The sequence below is a fragment of the Dromiciops gliroides genome, chromosome 3, assembly GCF_019393635.1.
Source record: "Dromiciops gliroides isolate mDroGli1 chromosome 3, mDroGli1.pri, whole genome shotgun sequence".
NCBI lineage: Eukaryota > Metazoa > Chordata > Mammalia > Microbiotheria > Microbiotheriidae > Dromiciops > Dromiciops gliroides.
The window spans coordinates 355329885-355347594 of NC_057863.1; the positions used below are offsets into that span (position 1 = coordinate 355329885).

A 17710-nucleotide genomic window follows, 5' to 3' on the forward strand; every position below is an offset into this window, starting at 1 on the left:
ACTCTCCCTTATAACCTGCCTAGTCCCCTCCTACATGCCAGTGAATATGAGTTCCAAAAACACAAAGTAAAAGGAAGCTTTTTCTTTTCTCTCTCATTATTGTCACCCAGAGACTTTATATGCTGATTTCTCTGCTTCTAACATTTCATCCTCTAATATGTCCTACATACTCATGCCAGACTAATTTCCCTAAAAAATGGCTTTTTAGAATGTCTTTTCCTTGTTCAAAAACTTTCATTGACTCCCTAATTCCTGCTACTAAGTGCCTGTGTCTGAATTTCAGGTCCCTCACTAACAATCCAGTCCCTTTCCTGTTGTAACAAAATACAGCCTCTGAACAAAAGGTTCCCCAGCTGTTTCTGCTGCTTTGAGAATAGGTTGCTGCCAGGATACCACAATATCTACTCCAAAAATTATGTCCCTAGTATTATCATCACTTTTCCTCTTCCTCCTTTTCCACAGTTTCCTTGCCCTTCTATCACTCTCTGCAATATTGCAACAACCTTTTTAGAGTGCAAAACCACATTACTACAATGTGTGAAGATTTCTAGGTGCAGGCTAAGGTGATTATGAGCAAAGGCAGCTTATTACCTTGAGTGCTACTCACTGGTGTTTGATGACTTACAGAACTTTACATTCTCCAATGCTGACTTATTATTTATTTAGATTATTATTATTTAGATTCATACCAGACCCAAGTTACCTATTGGATATGTCCACTTGGAAGTGTAGCTACAGTCTCAAAGTCAATACGCTTAAAACAACTCATTATCTTTCCTCCAAAGACTACCTTCCTCCTGAATTTGCCATTTCTCCCTCCATTCTCCCAATGACTGTGGCTCAAAACTCCTCCCCTGTATCCGATCCATTGCCAAGTCATGTTGATTCCAAATATGCCACCTCTTGTCTACCTGACCCAACCTTCCTATTTGCATGATGATCAAATCCACTGAATTTGGGTCACTGGGGGATCTAGGGGAGAAATCCCAGCCCTAAATTTTGTTATCTTATTATCCTTTACCTGTCCTTAGTCAATAAATATTTGTTAATTGCCTGCTGGATACTGTGCTAAGCACTGAGGATAAAAAAAAAAAAAGGCAAAGGACAGTTCCTGCCCTCAAGGAGCTCACAGTCTAATGGTGGTGACAATATGCAAACAACTATGTACAAACAAGCTATATATAAGATAAACTGAAAATAATCAACGGAGAGAAGACACTAGAATTAAGGAGGTTTCCTGCAAAAGGTGGGGCATTAAATGGGATATGAAGGAAGCTGGGGAAGCCAGAAAGCTGAAAGTCCTCCACAATCTGACACCAGTGTAACTTTTAGCCTCATTTCATATTTCTCTCCTGCATGCTGTGGTCAAATTGGACTTCTTGCTGTTCCATGAACAGCTGTCCCAAGCTGTCCCATCTCCAAGTCATTACTCACCCCATTCTCTAAGGCTGAAGGGCCATTCTCCACATATTTACCTTTTAAAACCTTACCAATACAGCTCAAATTTCACTTCTTTTTTTATTTCTCATAGTACTTTAAAAAACCTCTCTTGTGTGTCATATTTTATTTATATTATAATTATTTGGATAAATGTCATCTTCTCCGTGAGCTTATAAGCTCCTTAACTCTGCTTTTTATATGTGTATATTCCTCAGTAAGTAACAGATCTTTACATGTGCCCTTAATGAGTATTTTTTCAACTGTTGACTTTTATTCAGTCTCACTTGCTTGCTCCTTCACTCCTTTTAATTCTATCCCTAGTAACTCCAGAGATCTTCATAGTACTCTAGAAACAAGATAATTTCTGTCTACACCTCAGGTCTTCTAGATTGAGACCTTGCAAGGTCAAAATACCCTTCTCCTTCTACCCCTTCTCTTCCCCTCCTCCCCTCCTCTCCTCCTCTTCTCCCATGACCAGTCCACCATCTATATGGCCCAGTGGCAGATAATGATTATCCAGAGGCAACTGGTAGCAGAGTGGATGAAGCTCTGGGCCTAGAGAAAGAAAGACCCTAGTTCAAAAAGGCCTCAGTCACTTACTAGCTGTGTGACCCTAACTAGGCAAGTCACTTAACTGCTGCCTACCTCAGTTTCTCTGAACTGTAAAATAGGGTTAATAATAGCACCTATATCATAGGGTTGTTGTAAGGATCAGAGAAGATAATATTTGTAGATAGGGCTAGAATGAGGTAGGTGCTATCTAAATGCTAATTGCCTTCCTTTTCTCCCCATTCCTAAATCTCATTGTTATCTCAGAATAGAATTAGCATAAATATCAGTAGGTCTAAAATCCAAAGACCAAAAATTCAGGGTTTTGGATTTGGTTTCTTTTGTTTGTTTTTTTGTTACTCTAGACTCAGTCAAACCAGGGCTTCTTTCAATCCATGTTTTCTAATGTTAAGTTTTGGTGGGATGAGCTCACAAAACACAAACCTTTTGTACCATTTGGTCCAGTCTTTTCATGTGTCCCTTCTTCCTCTCTCATATTAATTACTCTTGGTCCCTTTCCTTAAGCTGCTCTCTTAGTTTGGAATACCTTACATCTTCTCCATTTATCCAAAGCTCACCTATTATTATTCCTACTCAAGATTCCCTCCTCCACAAAGCTTTGCCCAACAAGAACAACCACAACAACAAAAGCAAGAACCACAAGAACAAAGATGACCCTAGCAACCACAACCACAACAACAGCTGCATTCCAGTGTTGTGTCACCCAGAGCCATAGCTAAGGATTTTGAGAACTGATGAAAGGATAGTGGGGTGGAGCAGTATATTTGGAATGCAGCTTCCAGGCTGAGCAAGTATGCCCCAGGACTATGCTCTTGACACCTTATAAATTCTGTTGCTCTAGGACAAAATTTTATCTCTGCAGATACTCACTGATCTGTGCATTTTCTGAATTTTCAGAGCACTTCCAGCAGATTCTTTACCATCTAGCATTTAATTGCATGTTGTTTTGAATTATTTGCTAATCTCTTCACAAATGTTGGCCTTGTCCATAAAAACAGATGGCAAACTTCTTGTGCTCCTCTTTTCTCCCCTGCAGTACCTACCACTAGAATGGGCACAGAGCAGCTGCTCAGTAAATACTTATGGCTCTGCACCAAGAAGGTTAACCATGTTTAATCTTCCAAATCCTAGGGTCTGACAAGCTCCATGTTACTTTTTAGAAATGAATAGTGAAAATACCAACTTCATCATATGATCAAATATAATTCCATTCATTTACTTACTTTCTTTTTTTTTGTGAGGCAATTGGGGTTAAGTGACTTGCTCAGGGTCACACAGCTGGTAAATGTTAAATGTCTGAGGCCGGAATTGAACTCGGGTCCTCCTGAATCCAGGGCAGGTGCTCTATCTACTGCACCACCTAGGTGCACTGCCCCCATTAATTTACTTTTTTTGTTTTGTTTTGTGGGGTAATGAGGGTTAAGTGACTTGCCCAGGGTCACACAGTAAAGTGTCTGAGGCTGGATTTGAACTTAGGTCCTCCTGAATCCAAGGCCAGTGCTTTATCCACTGTGCCACCTAGCTGCCCCTCCATTCATTTACTTTTAATTAAGAGTGCTGTGAATGAAATTCTTTTCAAAAGAAAAATCATCAACAAAAGAAGTCACCTCTTTTGGTTAGCCCATAGGATTAGAATCTTGGAGCTAGAAGATCCATTAAAGGTCACCTAGACCAATCCCTTATTTTATAGATGAAGAAGCTAAGGCCCAGAAAGGTTTTTGACCTTTGACAGTATCACAAGGCCAGTTAGTGGCCGAATCAGGCTAGAAACCAATTTCCTGGCTCTTGGCTCCTAGCTCAGAGCTCTTTCTACTGTACTACATCATCTTTTAGGAAGTCCTGTCCAATATCTAGCACAGAACCTGGCACATAATATACATTTAATAAATGCTTGTTGAATTAAATGGCCAGGCTGGAATTCTCTAGGAGCCCTTGAGCAAAGGTTTTAAAAGATCTTTTCAAAGTTCTTTCAGAAAACCTTTTCTGTCATTTGGAGGTGAGGGGAGTGAGGTTTCTAGGTAGGATTTGCATTTTTTCAAAAGGAGCCATGCATCACGCCACATAGATCCAACATTCCACTAAACGAATTTTGGAGTTTTTGGTGTTGAATTAATGTGAGTTAGCAAGATAATGGGAGAGGCAGTACAGTTATGTAGAGAGTTTTTTGGGTCTGGAGTAAGAAATATATGGGGTTCAAGTTATGCCTGTAACTTGTATTCACTGAGTAAACCTGAGAAAAATCCCATAAACTGTCAGTACTTCAGGAAGCTCTATAAGAATTCTCTATTAAGTTATAGAGAGAGGATTTGGGTCTTGGAGTTCCCCAGGCTGAGTATAAGTAAAGATGATATAGTTGGCCAAATGTGTGTTGGCTGCCTCTCATTTTGTTATAAAATATTATGGTTTCTTGTTTATTTGTCTCATTATCAATACAGCACTCTGGGGCATGGTGGAAAGCAGTAAAATTCTTTTATTCCATTTCAGGATATGACACCAATGACAAAACTCTTTCAACCCCAAACTAAAAAATATTACATGAAAGAGTAGCAATGAAAAAAAAAATCCTTAACTTTGGGTATGAATATCCTTTGGGAATTAATGGTCCCCCAGAAAAAATTTTAACATCTTGGTATTTATTCCCAGATGAGGGGAATGTCCTAAACAAACAGTGAGAAAGTCCATAAAATATGGGGAAAACACAAGAAAATGCCATATTATACTGACTAGTGAAAGACTGTTAAAGGCCTAAAATTTATGATGTGCACATACCAGCAACCTACAGCAGGGTTGGAGTTTGTGTTACTTTACCCTCTGTTTGCAGAGGCAGAATAAATAGTACAGGATAATTCCCCCAGAGAAAGCTGACAAAATCACCACTGGCTCTAAGATTTCTGGCCCACCTCTGAGATTGGCTCCCCAAAGTGTTGCAGTGGCAATATGAAGGATGCTACTGAAGACTCTTGTATTCTCCCAGGACCATGGGTGGTACATATTGTCTTCTGCTTAGTGGGGCAGCCAGTGGGCTGTGTGCACCCCTAGATTGCTCCTAGCAATCGTGTACAAAAGAGAGGAGTTGCTCTTTCTGTCCCTTCCTACCCACAATCTCTAATCTATAGGTGAACAACTACCTACCTCTCTAAGCAATAATTTTCTTAAGCAATAATATTCTCCTTTGAATCAAGGTGGGCCACTCATCATACCTTTGATGTCATTTTGCCCTGTGCTGATTCTGTTTCATTACTCCTACTATCTGGCATAAGCAGAAGAGATTCTCTCCTTTTTTCCACCTCTCAAAGTTCTTCTCCTTCCATCAGGGATGAACTCATATCCTACCATCTCTATGAAGCCTTCTCTGATCACCCCTACTGGGATATTGCCTGGCTGACCTCCCCCAATTTCTTCTACCAGTTTAGATTTCCCCTTCATACTTATTAAAATCTAGTTTGTACTGTACATGTCTTCCTCCCCAAGTACACCATAAGCTCTTTAACAGGGACTGTGTTCCAATTGAATTAAGTTGGTGAATTATGCTCAATAACTTAGAAATATGTGATTACTTTCCAGGATGTGCTGGTAAGTGATTAACAACTGGCCCTCTGAAAATGCATGACAAACTTTTAAGTTTAATTTGGATGAACATTTTCTCTATCACTTTCTTGTCTAGACAATCAACAAAACAATAAATCATACCCTGATTAGCAGTATTTGCTTATTTCTGAGGTATAAATGCTCAGAGGTAAAATTTAACAATCATCTCTCATAATGGCTGCAGTACACACCTCCACTTGCTCCTTTTTCTTGGTGTGACTTTGTGGATAGTGTTGACTGTGGCTCAAAGACCAGCGATAGCATTTATGTTACTACTAATGTATACTCTTAGGGGGAGAGAATGTCATGGTTTAACAAAGGTTGGTTACAGGCTTGCCCATTTTTGTACTGTTCACCAGGGCTACTGCAGGGAGTCAGTCAGAATTCACTCTGATATCTGCCATTTTTTGTTGGCCTTTTATCTTCTTGAGGAGCACTGGGGTATTGGGACAGAGTGCTATCCATGGAATCAGTCAGAAGAGTTGGGTTTGGGCCCCACCTCCAACACTCCCTAACCTCTGTGACCACAAGTCTTTGAGCCTAGGCTTTCTCATCTATAAGATGGGGGTAAGAATACTTGTGGGAGGCAGCTGGTGGATCAGTGGATAGAACTCTGGTCCTGGAGTCAGGAAGATCTGAGTTCAAATTCAGCCTCAGACACCCAAAGTACATGAGTAGCCCTGAGGTGCTAGTCCTCTCTGGACACCTCATCTCATTTGGACTACAACTAAACAGAAAGAAATCAGCTAATCAACCAATCAGGCATTAGATACCTCCTACATACCAGTCACCATGCTGAGGATATAAAGACAAAAATCAAACAGTCCCTTTGGAGAAGTCCTGGACATCCTTACCTTTGGCTCTGTGATCTTCCTCTTTGGGACACTTGCCCCCTTCCCACCATTTTCTCTTCAAAATTTCCAGGCGGTTGTTCTCTTGTAGTTGGAGAATGGCCAGATCAAACTCATCACGGAACACAGAGCCTACAAAACATAGGAAGAGGAAACAAACCATAAGCATCCATTATTATTTAGCTCCTTTCTCTGTCCCTTTAGAAACCCTTAACTTCTCACTCCTCTTTGAGATTTTGGGTGGAAGATGAGAAAAGATATCAGAAATAGCAGCATCTCAACATCTATGCTTCCTCCCTTTATCCAACAGGCAGCTCAGTGGCACAGTCCATAGAGACAGTAAGCATCCTGACTCAGACGCCCAATAACTCTGTGACCCTGGGCAAGTTGCTTAAACTTTTTTCAGCCTCAATTTTCTAATCTATAATCTATAAATGGGTTGTATTTGATAGCCTCTAGATAACTTCCACCTCTAAATCTATAATCCTATTATCTAAGAAATCTGCCAACCTCCTTGGAATGATAGAAATTCTGCTCTCATAGCTCAGTTAGCCTTCATCAGGATAGCTGGATGGTACAATGGATAGAGCACTGGCCTTAGAGTCAGGAGGATGTGAGTCCAAATCCAGCCTCAGTCGCTTGACATTTATTAGCTGTGTGATCCTCGGCAAGTCACAACTCAGATTTCCTGAAACATTTGGGGTTATCTCTAGTTGTCCTGATATATATCTTGTCACTGTATCCAGATGGCTGATGACTTGGCACAAACCTTGATTACTTAAATCCAATTCACTGCAAGTCATGACATCATCTCCTGATGTCATGGTCCTCTTCGAGAATGGGCAAACAACAAAAAGTCTTCATCTTACTGTGCATCCATGGAACACTTTGTATTTTATAGTTCTATTGTAAAACTAGAGTGATTCATTTTACTCATCTCATTTGTTTATTATTCCTTAGATTGTAGATCAGATTATTTCTTATGTTCCAAAGTGGGATTTAGTCCCTTGAGGGTAGATGTGTGTCTTACCAATCAGAGAGTGGGAAGATAGATTACATCCTAGTGTCCTCACAATAGCTAATTAAGAGATTCATCTCCAACACATGCCACCTACCAAAACTTTTCCATCATGGCCCCTCACTGCATCATCTTTCCCTTCAAACTCACCCCTCTTTCAAACTACCCTCTTACTGGGGAAGGTATTACTATCCTTTCAGTTACTCAGGTTTCCAACTTTGGGGTCATTTTTGACTTCTCTCTTTCCTTTCTAAAAATCTTATTTCTACCTCTGCATCTCTAACATTTGTCCCCTTCTTTCTCCCCATGCCACTAACTTAGTACAGACCCTCATCACTTCTCCCCTGGACCACTGGAATGGCCTTTTAATTGGTCTTGTCTCAAGTCTCATCCCACTCCAATCCATTCTGCAGCTAGCTTTCCAGATGATTTTTCTGAACTATGTCACTTCCCTCCTCAATAAATTCCAATGATTCCCTATAGAGCCATTGGAAATATTATTTCAATTTTATCTCATCCTTTTAAAATTTCCATTTTGGTTTAAGTTTTATAATGCTCAAAAATATATACAATAGTAATCTATATGTATAAACTATGTATGTATATATTACAAATATAAACTATACATATAGTTTATGAATAGAAATATTTTATTTACTGCTGTTTATAAACTAAAATGTTAATTTTTTACTTATAGGCTGCACCATCGAAAAAGTTTGGAGATGAATGTTCTAGATGACAGAATTGAGGTCACCAAAAGTTGCATTACTTATACAGATTTACAAAGCAAGTTAGTTACAGAGCCTTACATCTCTATTGTGTTGTTTTGCCTTCCAAACTCCTTCCAAATAAAATAATTGAATCTTAAAGCTGAAAGGGACTTTAGGAACCATTTAGGCTGATGGTCTGCAGAAGGTAGGAATCCTTTTTACAACACCCTTAATGGGTAGTCATCCAACCTCTCAATACTAGTGGAAGCAGCAAGCTCATCATTTCACAAAGTAGCCTGTTCCATTTTTTGGATGGCTTCTCAGGATTCCTTCTTATATTGAACTGAAGTCTGCTTCCTGGTGTCTTTCACTTAGCATTCATAATTCTCCTGAATGGAGATAAGTCAAATCCCTCTTTCACCTTATATTATCTCAAACATTTTAAGCAGTTTGGAGTGTTTTAGTTGACATAGTCAATAGTAGTCCTAGAGGTAGAAGAAGCTGAGTCACAGTCACCATAGTTATTCAACAGTTTCTCCTTCTCCTTGTCCTTGTCCTTGTCCTTGTCCTTCTCCTCCTCCTCCTCCTCCTCCTCCTCCTCCTTCTTCTTCTTCTTCTTCTTCTTCTTCTTCTTCTTCTTCTTCTTCATCTTCTTCTTCTTCTTCATCTTCATCTTCTTCTTCCACCACCACTTTTTCTCTTTCTTCTACTACTACTTCTCCTCTGCCTCCTACTAATACTTCTCCTTCTCCTCCTCTTTCATCAGTCTCTCATCTCTTTCTCCAGGGGTATAGGTTACAATTCATGTCCCTGTCCTTTCATAAATCCTCCAAAGAGAAGCTACCCTATGTGCTGGAGGCCTTACTCAGATCTTTTAACATCTTCTACATATCAGTGAAGACCTTAGGCTGTTCCCCTTTTGTCCATGCTTTTTATTTACTACTTAACCAGCTCATCACCTTTTAAACTCATACTTTTTCTGAGAGCTTCTCATGGGCAAGTTATTGGTAATATGTTACAGCCTGCTTACATAGGATTATCCACCATGTCTTTCTCTGTTCTCATTTGATTCTTTGGAGATGAATGTGAGATTCACAACCATCCCTCACTGGAGAGTGGATAGATAGCTTGTCTTGGGAGTCAGGAAGATAGAGGTTTGAATATAAGTACCACCTCTGTCACATGCTATGAGCAAGTCACTTAACATCTCAGTGTTTCCAGACAATTTTCTAAGACCATATATTACAGATCACAATAATATGACTTTAGAGGTCATCTAGTCAACCCCCAGACCCTCTTAATTTACAGATGAAGAAAGAGGCCCAGGGAAGTTAAATGAGTAGGTGGCACAAGTTACTGATCTATTTGATAAAGGATATTTCCATACCAGGAATTATCTATACAGCTAAAAAATACAGGCTTGGACCCCTCCTCAAAAAAGTATATCTGAACTAATATGTGTTTTTTTAAAGCAATATTTTATATCCTGATAATTTCCTATTTGCAATCCAACCTTCTCTCTTCTTCCTATTCAATTATGAACCCATAAATAATGCCCATCCAAGATATATGTACCTATGGACAAACTCAATGGACTGACCATCCAACTGCATATCATAGTCTGGTCAAAAGGCACTCTTCACCTGCCATTTTTACCCTGTATGAATCACTAAGTTCAACTCTTAAACAGTCATGGGTCTAGTTGTAGAGACTCTGTACTATTTTTTTGGGTTTGATGAAATCAACAAAATGTAATTCCCAGATTAGAGTAAGTAGGAGACTGTTCTTTATAGGGTCCTCTTCCATTTGAATTCTGAAGGACTCCCTCCACAGGTATTATGAACACCACTGCTGAGTACATGGTTCCTTGTTTTCTCCATCGCTTTCTATTGATAATCAGAGAACCACAGAACAAAGTTATCTGTGTGGCTATACCCATTAAGGAATCTTATACAATTTTAACGTCTGCATAAGAGACACCTTGAGCCTTTCAGGCTGTGTTTTTCTCTGCTGAGTCAAATTCTTTCCTATAATCAACAAATAATAAACACAGCAGGATCTTGTATTCTCTGTACCTTTCAGTTAATTGTGACTGTGAATATGTGGTCTGCTATGGAAAATAATTTGTGAAAGCCTGCCTGTTTTCCTATATTTTCACCAAGAATGTCCTTGATACATGTGTAGCTCATTCTCATAAAGATTTTATAGAGATGAGAAAGTAAGTGTGCAGGTTGGTTGTTATTGATGTCTTCTGGATCTCTTTTTGGGTTGTAAAACAGTCCTTGCTTTTTCTCATTGTCCAGTTTCTTCTCTGCTTTCAGATAAATTTCTAATAACAAACTGATGCTCATAAAGCACAGCTGCCATCTTGTTACTAGTCTGCTAAAGAAGCTTCAGTGGCTCCCTATTACTTCTGAGATAAAATACACACTCCTTTGTTGGGCCTTTAAAGACATTCATAAAATGTACCCAATGTTATTTTTTCAGACTGATTTCATGTCACTGCTCACAAAATCTTGTTGTTCAGTCATTTTAGTGGTGACCAACTCTTAGTGGCCCCATTTGGGATTTTCTTGGCAAAGATAGTAGAGTAGTTTGACATTTCTTTCTCTAGCTCATTTTACAGATGAGGAAATTCAGGCAAACAGGGTTAAGTGAATTGCCCAGGGTCACACAGCTGGTAAATGTCTGAGGCTGGATTTGAACTCAGATCTTTCTGACTCCAGGCCTGACACTCCATCACAGTACCACATAGCTGTCCCAAATCACGAAATCTATGTCCCAACCAAAATGAAGTACTATCTCTCCCTATATATGATATCCTACCCCTGTATCTTTATACGTCATACCTGGAATGCTGCTCTTCCTCCTCACTTTTGCCTCACTAATTCCTACTTGAAGTCTTTTCTGGTTTCCCAGCTGTGACTGCTCTACTTAGTACCCCTAAATACTCTGCATTTATTTGTGTATCTATTGCTTTCTCTCGGATTGTAAGTTCCTTGGGGTTTTTTTTTCTTCTCTTTATATCCCTAAAACCTAGCACAGCACCTGACATATACAGGAGGTGCTTAGTATAAAATGAAAGAAACAAACAAGCAAAAAACCTTGATTGAATTGAATGTTAAGCATCAATCCCTTGGTTCTTTAAAAAGTGTTGTCCTGCCAAGCATGGCTTTCTTCTGTTTTTAATGGGTCTGGCTCTGTTGCTCTTCCTGTCTTCATTTTTGTTAAGGCCATTTCTTCATCTAGTGCATTAGACATCTCTGCTTTCACTGATAATGAAGATAGTGTTATACACAAATGCTGGTGGATGTGTTTCATTTTTCATTCCTCTGTTGCTTTCTTTACAGGTTAATCTACAAATGCTCTTGGAATGATCTGACTCAGTTGGCTTTCGTGCCAAACTTTCAGCAGATTACTTTTTTCCTTTACTGCTCTTGACTTTCTTGTGAAACAACACTGTTGGTAATCTTCTATCATTTTCCTCAATAATATTTTATTATCAGTTTATATTACAAACAGTTGTTGTTTTAGGCTGCCATGCCTTTCTTCCTGGAAAAGACATTGCTGACTAAAGGGGTATGGGGTTCTTTTGGCTTCCGTGTTGTATTGTGGTGACTGCTTATATCTGTTAAACTTCTGTAGGAAGCAGCAATAATCAGAATCAGTGCATTTTCCGTTTTTCTCTTTTCCCTCCCCCCCCCACCCGTTAATAGCTTGCTTGAACAGGTTAGAAGCATTACAGTTTTCCTCCTCATTTTTATCTTTTCTTCTAATTTGGTGTTGATTTTGACCTTTGCTCTAACTAGTTGATGACCAGACTGCACACAGTTTATTCAGAAATTTAAAAAGCCTGATTAGCAGTTGTTTGCTTGCTTTCCCCCTTTCCTTCTCTCTCTCCCTCCCTCCCTCCCTCCTTTCCCTCTCCCTTCCTCCCTTCCTTCTCTCCCTTTCTCCCTCCTTTCCTTCCCTTTCCTCTTTCTTCCTTCCTTCCTTTCCTCCTTCCATCCTCCAGTTACTTACATGGAATAGTCAAAGACTGAGGAAAACAGAGCCTGGAGCATGATAAAGAAACTTTCTCATGTCTGTCAGCAGAGAGAACCTAATCACTTGGCATCACCCCCCAACCTTTACAGTGCTCAGCTTAATTTAGTTTGAGCCTACCTCCTATATACCTCAATCTGTTTTCTCCTTCTCTTGATAACCAGATAATAGGACTTTTGTTTAGCACAATTCTATCTTTAATAGAATACTGTCAATTACATTTGGTTCAGGAATTGAGGTTTCATCAGAAAAATAAGGTCAAATGAAACTTGGAAAGTTCAGTTCACCATCATGGGACAAAGCCCCAAATCCTGAAATGAAGAAGCTATCTACAACCAGAAAATACAATTAATCTGTCCATTTTTTTTTTTTTTGGCATGATGTGGCCAGATGTCTCAAAGTAGAAACTTGTGGAGATACTGATAATGAAGTTCTGCCATAAACACAACTATGTCAATATGTAAGCTTTCTGGGACAGCTAGGTGGCGCAGTGCCTTGGATTCAGGAGGACCTGAGTTCAAATCCAGCCCCAGACACTTGACACCTACTAGTTGTGTGACCTTGGGCAAGTCACTTAACCCTCATTGCCCCACAAAAACCCCAAAACAAACAAACAAAACCCCCAAACAAATATGTAAGCTTTCAGCATCTAAATTTTCAGAGGGTATGAACATTTAATTGACTTCATAAAGCATTCAATATGGAGTGATAAGGACTGAATGAAAAGTTGCCTAGCAAATATGTGATGATCGGTATTACCACCCCTGTGAAGCATTTCTTCATCTCTCTCAGGTATTAGTGGTCTCTCCTTAAAATAATATGTGCTTACTTATTTGTGTAAATGTTGTATCCCCCCATGAGAATGGAAGCTCCCTGAGGGTAGAGCCATTTAATTTTGGTTTAAGCTCCCTGAGGGTAGAGCCATTTAATTTTGGTTTTTGTAGTCCCAGTGCATTACTTGGTGGCTTGCACATAGAAGCTACTCAACCAAAGTCCATTAAATTGAATGAATGACCATAAATCACATTTACTACCTAGGGCTCTAAAGGTTTGCAAAGCACTTGCCTCACAAAAAGTCTGTGAGATGGATAGATGGTACAAGTCTTTCTTTTGGCAGGGCAATGAGGATTAAGTGACTTGCCTAGGGTCACACAGCTAGTAAATGTCAAATATCTGAGGTCGGATTTCAACTCAAGTCCTCCTGAATCCAGGGCAGGTGCTTTATCCACTACACCACCTAGCTGCTCCGATACAAGTATTTTCATCACCATTTTATAGATATTATGCAGAGCCATTTATTGGAAGAAGACCTGCAGAGTACAAATGGAAGAGGACCCATCTCTAAGAGTCTGCCCATGTTCAAAGAGCTAATAAGAGCCTGAGGTAAGATTTGAATGCATGTCACTAGATCCTGAGTTAATTATACCAAACTGAGTTGAATGATCATGAATATCCTCCCGTTTTGGTTAGCCTTGAAAAAAAAATCAAGATTTTACAAGTTGGTCTGCCCACAGCTTTTGGAGGATTCAATTAGATTCCTATATAATAAAGAATGCATTTCAAATTAAATCTGTGGTTCAGTCAGCCACATTGAAATAAAATGGCAGCCAATAAAATGTTTTCATATGTAATAATTTGGTAAAATTGAACTATAGCTAGAAGCTATGATGAGACCTTATTGAACTGACTAGCATATACAGTTCACAGAACTAATGTACCACAGACACTGACAGTTCAGGTAAGTCCTGTGTTATCACTGTATTTGTTCATTTTATCATTCCCTTTAATTTTTGAAGATGTTGCCTAATTTGACAAAATTAGAAACATGCCTGAAATGGATAAATATTCAGAGAGGTCTAAAGTTCTTTGATTCCTGGTTGAGTACACATAATCATGGCTAACCACTAATTACATATGCCATTATTAGGCATGTAACACGAATGAAGTCAGTGCACAATTGTGCCAAACCCTTGTTTCCAACATGCTTGTTTCCTACAGCTCTTAACCATGCTTTACCCTCCATTTGGAGGGCTAACAAGTTGGGTCAAACTTAGAAGGTGGGCATTACAGAAGGAACATAACTGGACAACATATTCAGGAAGTCAGAAAACATTGCCATTTCAGAGCTGAGAGCTGTTGGCATGTTTTACTGTTTGTATATTAGGGCTGGAGTTAATGGCCACTGTTTCATTACTGGTTCCTTGGTCCCACCCATGGAGATCAATATGAGAACTGGAGTACTGAGGTCTCTGGGAAGGTCATGTTAATTCTGGCTCTGGTAGAATTCTCCCTTCATTCTGAGGATGTTTCATTATCATTCCAGGCTAATTTGGAGTGAATTCTAAGACTATGAAAAAATTTTTATAATTGATCCCATTGTCAAAGACAGAGAGGGAAGGCTCACCTTTCAGAAGCTATGGCTTTTGATCTTAGCCCAGGTATTGCCACAACATCCTCTTTGTTTCTCCAGTTCCATCCCAGCTCATTTAAAACACCTATGTCTCTTCCACCTGTGACCAAGTGTGGGGCCTCTCCTCTAACTGTTCAAATTGCCAGCTTCAGTAAATAGTCTTGGTCCCCATATCATTTCATCTCTGGCTTATCTTTTATATAGCCTTTCCTTGGCTCAAGTTCCCCCAATACTGACCCTAACCCATACCTCCACTATCTTCCTGAGCTCCAAACTAAGTATTTAGCTGCAATACCCAAACCCTGGCCTCTACAACTTGGTCTCACACACAAAGCCATTACTATCACCTGCATGCCCCCAATCCCAGTGGATAAATTCCATACCTCACCCTGGTCAAACTCGGTGAACCCCTCCCATGCCAGTCAACTTGAACCATACAGTTCATTCTCAATTGCATGTGTTGACAGGGAGAATGAGGATTAATGAAATCCACAAATAATTTGAAAATCATCTTACTTAATAAGTGTCCTTTTCCCTCTCCACTAAATCTTTCATCAGAGATATTAAGAAATGGCAAAATTAATTCTTTTGAGGTTTTACCTCTTTGTTCTTCTCATGCCCACAGTTCGTGGAGGTGGTAATAAGCAGAGAATTGGCCAAAAGGCAAACAGCAGGAGGAGAATATAAAGAGCCTAGAGAATCTATCAAGCCCATAATTAGCTTCTTAATAACTGGGAGTTGAATATTCATCTATGATTTATCATATCCTATACATACTAGGATCAGGGGAGTGGTCTCAGCTGGTAGAGTCAGATATGAGGCTTTAGGCTGAATCTGATAGATAGGCTACTATGAATAAGTCCTCCAAAGGTGTGATCTGGATTCAGACCTGAGAATGGCACTTTACAGTTGTAGAAGCACACAGACAACCCAAGGGATACAGACACTACCCTCCCTCCTTGCTGCCTCTCATAGAAGAGCACACACATACAGAGATAAGAAGAAATCTGCTGGTGGGTCCAGACTACCACAGTTATACCACCTCCAAGAGTCATCAATATTCAAACCCCCTCCCCTGCCCAACCTTCACTCTTTGATTCCTTGCATAGGTGTAACCCAGGACTATCCTCTGGGTTATTTCTTTTTCTCTATATATATTTTCTTTGTGACCTCATCAACTTCCATGTATTTTCACTATCACCTCTGTGCAGATGATTCCCAAAATCTACAAATCTAGCCCTATGTCTCTTCTGGGTTCCAATCTTGCTTTCCCAGCTGCCGAATATTTCCACTTAGGTGTCCCATAGACTTCTCAAACCTGACATATTCACAACAGAACTCATTCTCTTTCTCTCTAAACCCACTTTCTTGCGTTCTCTCCTTGCTGTCAAAGAGTACCTTAATTGTGAGCATATCCCAAGGCTCAGTCCTGGGCCATTTTATCTCCTCTTGATATACCATGTCTTGATAATCTCATCAGCTCCCATAAATTCAGTGATTGTCTCCATGCAAATGACTCTCAGATCAATCCATCTAGCCCAAAGTCTCTTTCCTGACCTTTTATTTTGAAACACCAAATGGATTTCTCCACTTATCTGTTCCATAGGCCTCAAACTCAATGTGTCCAAAACAAAACACATTACCTTCTCCCCAAACCCTTTCCTCTTCCCAAATAGTTACTGTTCCTGTCGTTATTTTGTCTATTATTGAATTTACATATTTTTGAACATGCTGTATCCCCCTAGTAGAACATAAGGTCTTCAAGAGCAGGGACTGCCTCACTTTTGTATTTATAGCCTCAGTACCTAAAACAGTGCTTGGCCTACAGAGGTATTTAACAAATGTTTCTTTATTGATTGATGGTTTTTGAAGTCTCCCTAACCAAAGTGAGCAATAACAGCAAGATATGGGCCTGCTTGGATACACCAGTACTATTTCCAAAATTTATTCTGCTGAAATGTTCTGTCAGCAATAGCTCTGTCATGGGCAAGCATACCCGGCACATCTCTGGTCTGTGGTGCCTGCTACCTGTTCTTCCAATTGCATACCCTGCTTTGCCCTGTGCCCACAGACTAACGTCATGTTTGCTTTAATTCTGCCAGTCCCATTGAGAGGTGCCAGCTTCCTGTTTCTAGGTCCTCTGACTCTCTGGATGAACCCACATTAACAAGGATTTTCCATCTCTGCATACCAACAGGCATCCCTATCCCGTAGCCCTTGGTGTCAAGCAGGCCCCCAATCTGGGTCAGATTGCAGTTTCGCTGGCGGTAGTACTCATTCATGGTGGACTCCAGCAGGAAGGCATAGTTGGAATTCAGCACCCGGGCAATCCCTTCTTCCGTGCTCTTCACAAACACACTAGGCTGCTTAGAGTACATGTAATTCCACATCCTCTGATATGTCTGGTAGCGGGAATTCTGGGGAAAGAGCACATAGCAGTGGGGTGGGAATGAAGGAAGAATTGAGTGGGTTTCAGGGAGAGGGAGGCAAGCTTGGACCAATAACGTTAGGAGTCAGAACATTCTCCCCCACTATTTTTTTTTTTTTTTGCAGGGCAATGAGGGTAAGTGACTTGCCCAGAGCCACACCGCTAGTAAATGTCAAGTGTCTGAGGCTGGATTTGAACTCAGGTCCTCCTGAATCCGGGGCTGGTGCTCTATCCACTGCAGCACCTAGCTGCCCCTCCCCCACTATTTCAACAAAGAAATTACATGTAAAAGTGCTTTCTTCTTCTCATTCTTAAGAGGTGTATGAACTTGGAGGAAACAGGCTGAGGTCAAAAGTTGCTGTGAGATTTGGTCTAACCTAGAGACCAATGGCCTAGGAGGGGACTTGTGTTTTCACATTTTATCCAGGGGGCAGGCATAATGGTCTGACCCTTATAAATTCTGCCAAGTGTCCTATTGGCTGGCTGATCTCATCCTGCCCTCTCCCTGCTCACTTGGGCTGGTAATCTCTGTTCCTAGAACAAAGTCCTCTCTCTTTGGGTGAAATTCCAGTTAACCACCTATTGTAATGCTTTTATTTTTTCAAGGCTGTTGCCTTCAGAAAGCCTTCTGTAACTCACAGCCCAAAGGGA

General features: G+C 40.1%; 1 protein-coding gene across 5 annotated transcripts in view; it reads right to left on the minus strand.

Annotated features, from left to right (window-relative positions):
* The window catches only part of GRIK4 (glutamate ionotropic receptor kainate type subunit 4), a 714483-nt gene that overhangs the window by 16382 nt on the left and 680391 nt on the right, over positions 1-17710 (minus strand). For all 5 annotated transcript variants that reach the window (XM_043998089.1, XM_043998087.1, XM_043998088.1 and 2 more), the window contains 2 exons: positions 16823-17048; positions 6453-6581 (listed from right to left, as the gene is read on the minus strand). In XM_043998089.1, coding sequence (XP_043854024.1) covers positions 6453-6581; positions 16823-17048 — 355 coding nt within the window. The remainder of the gene's footprint in view (positions 1-6452; positions 6582-16822; positions 17049-17710) is intronic.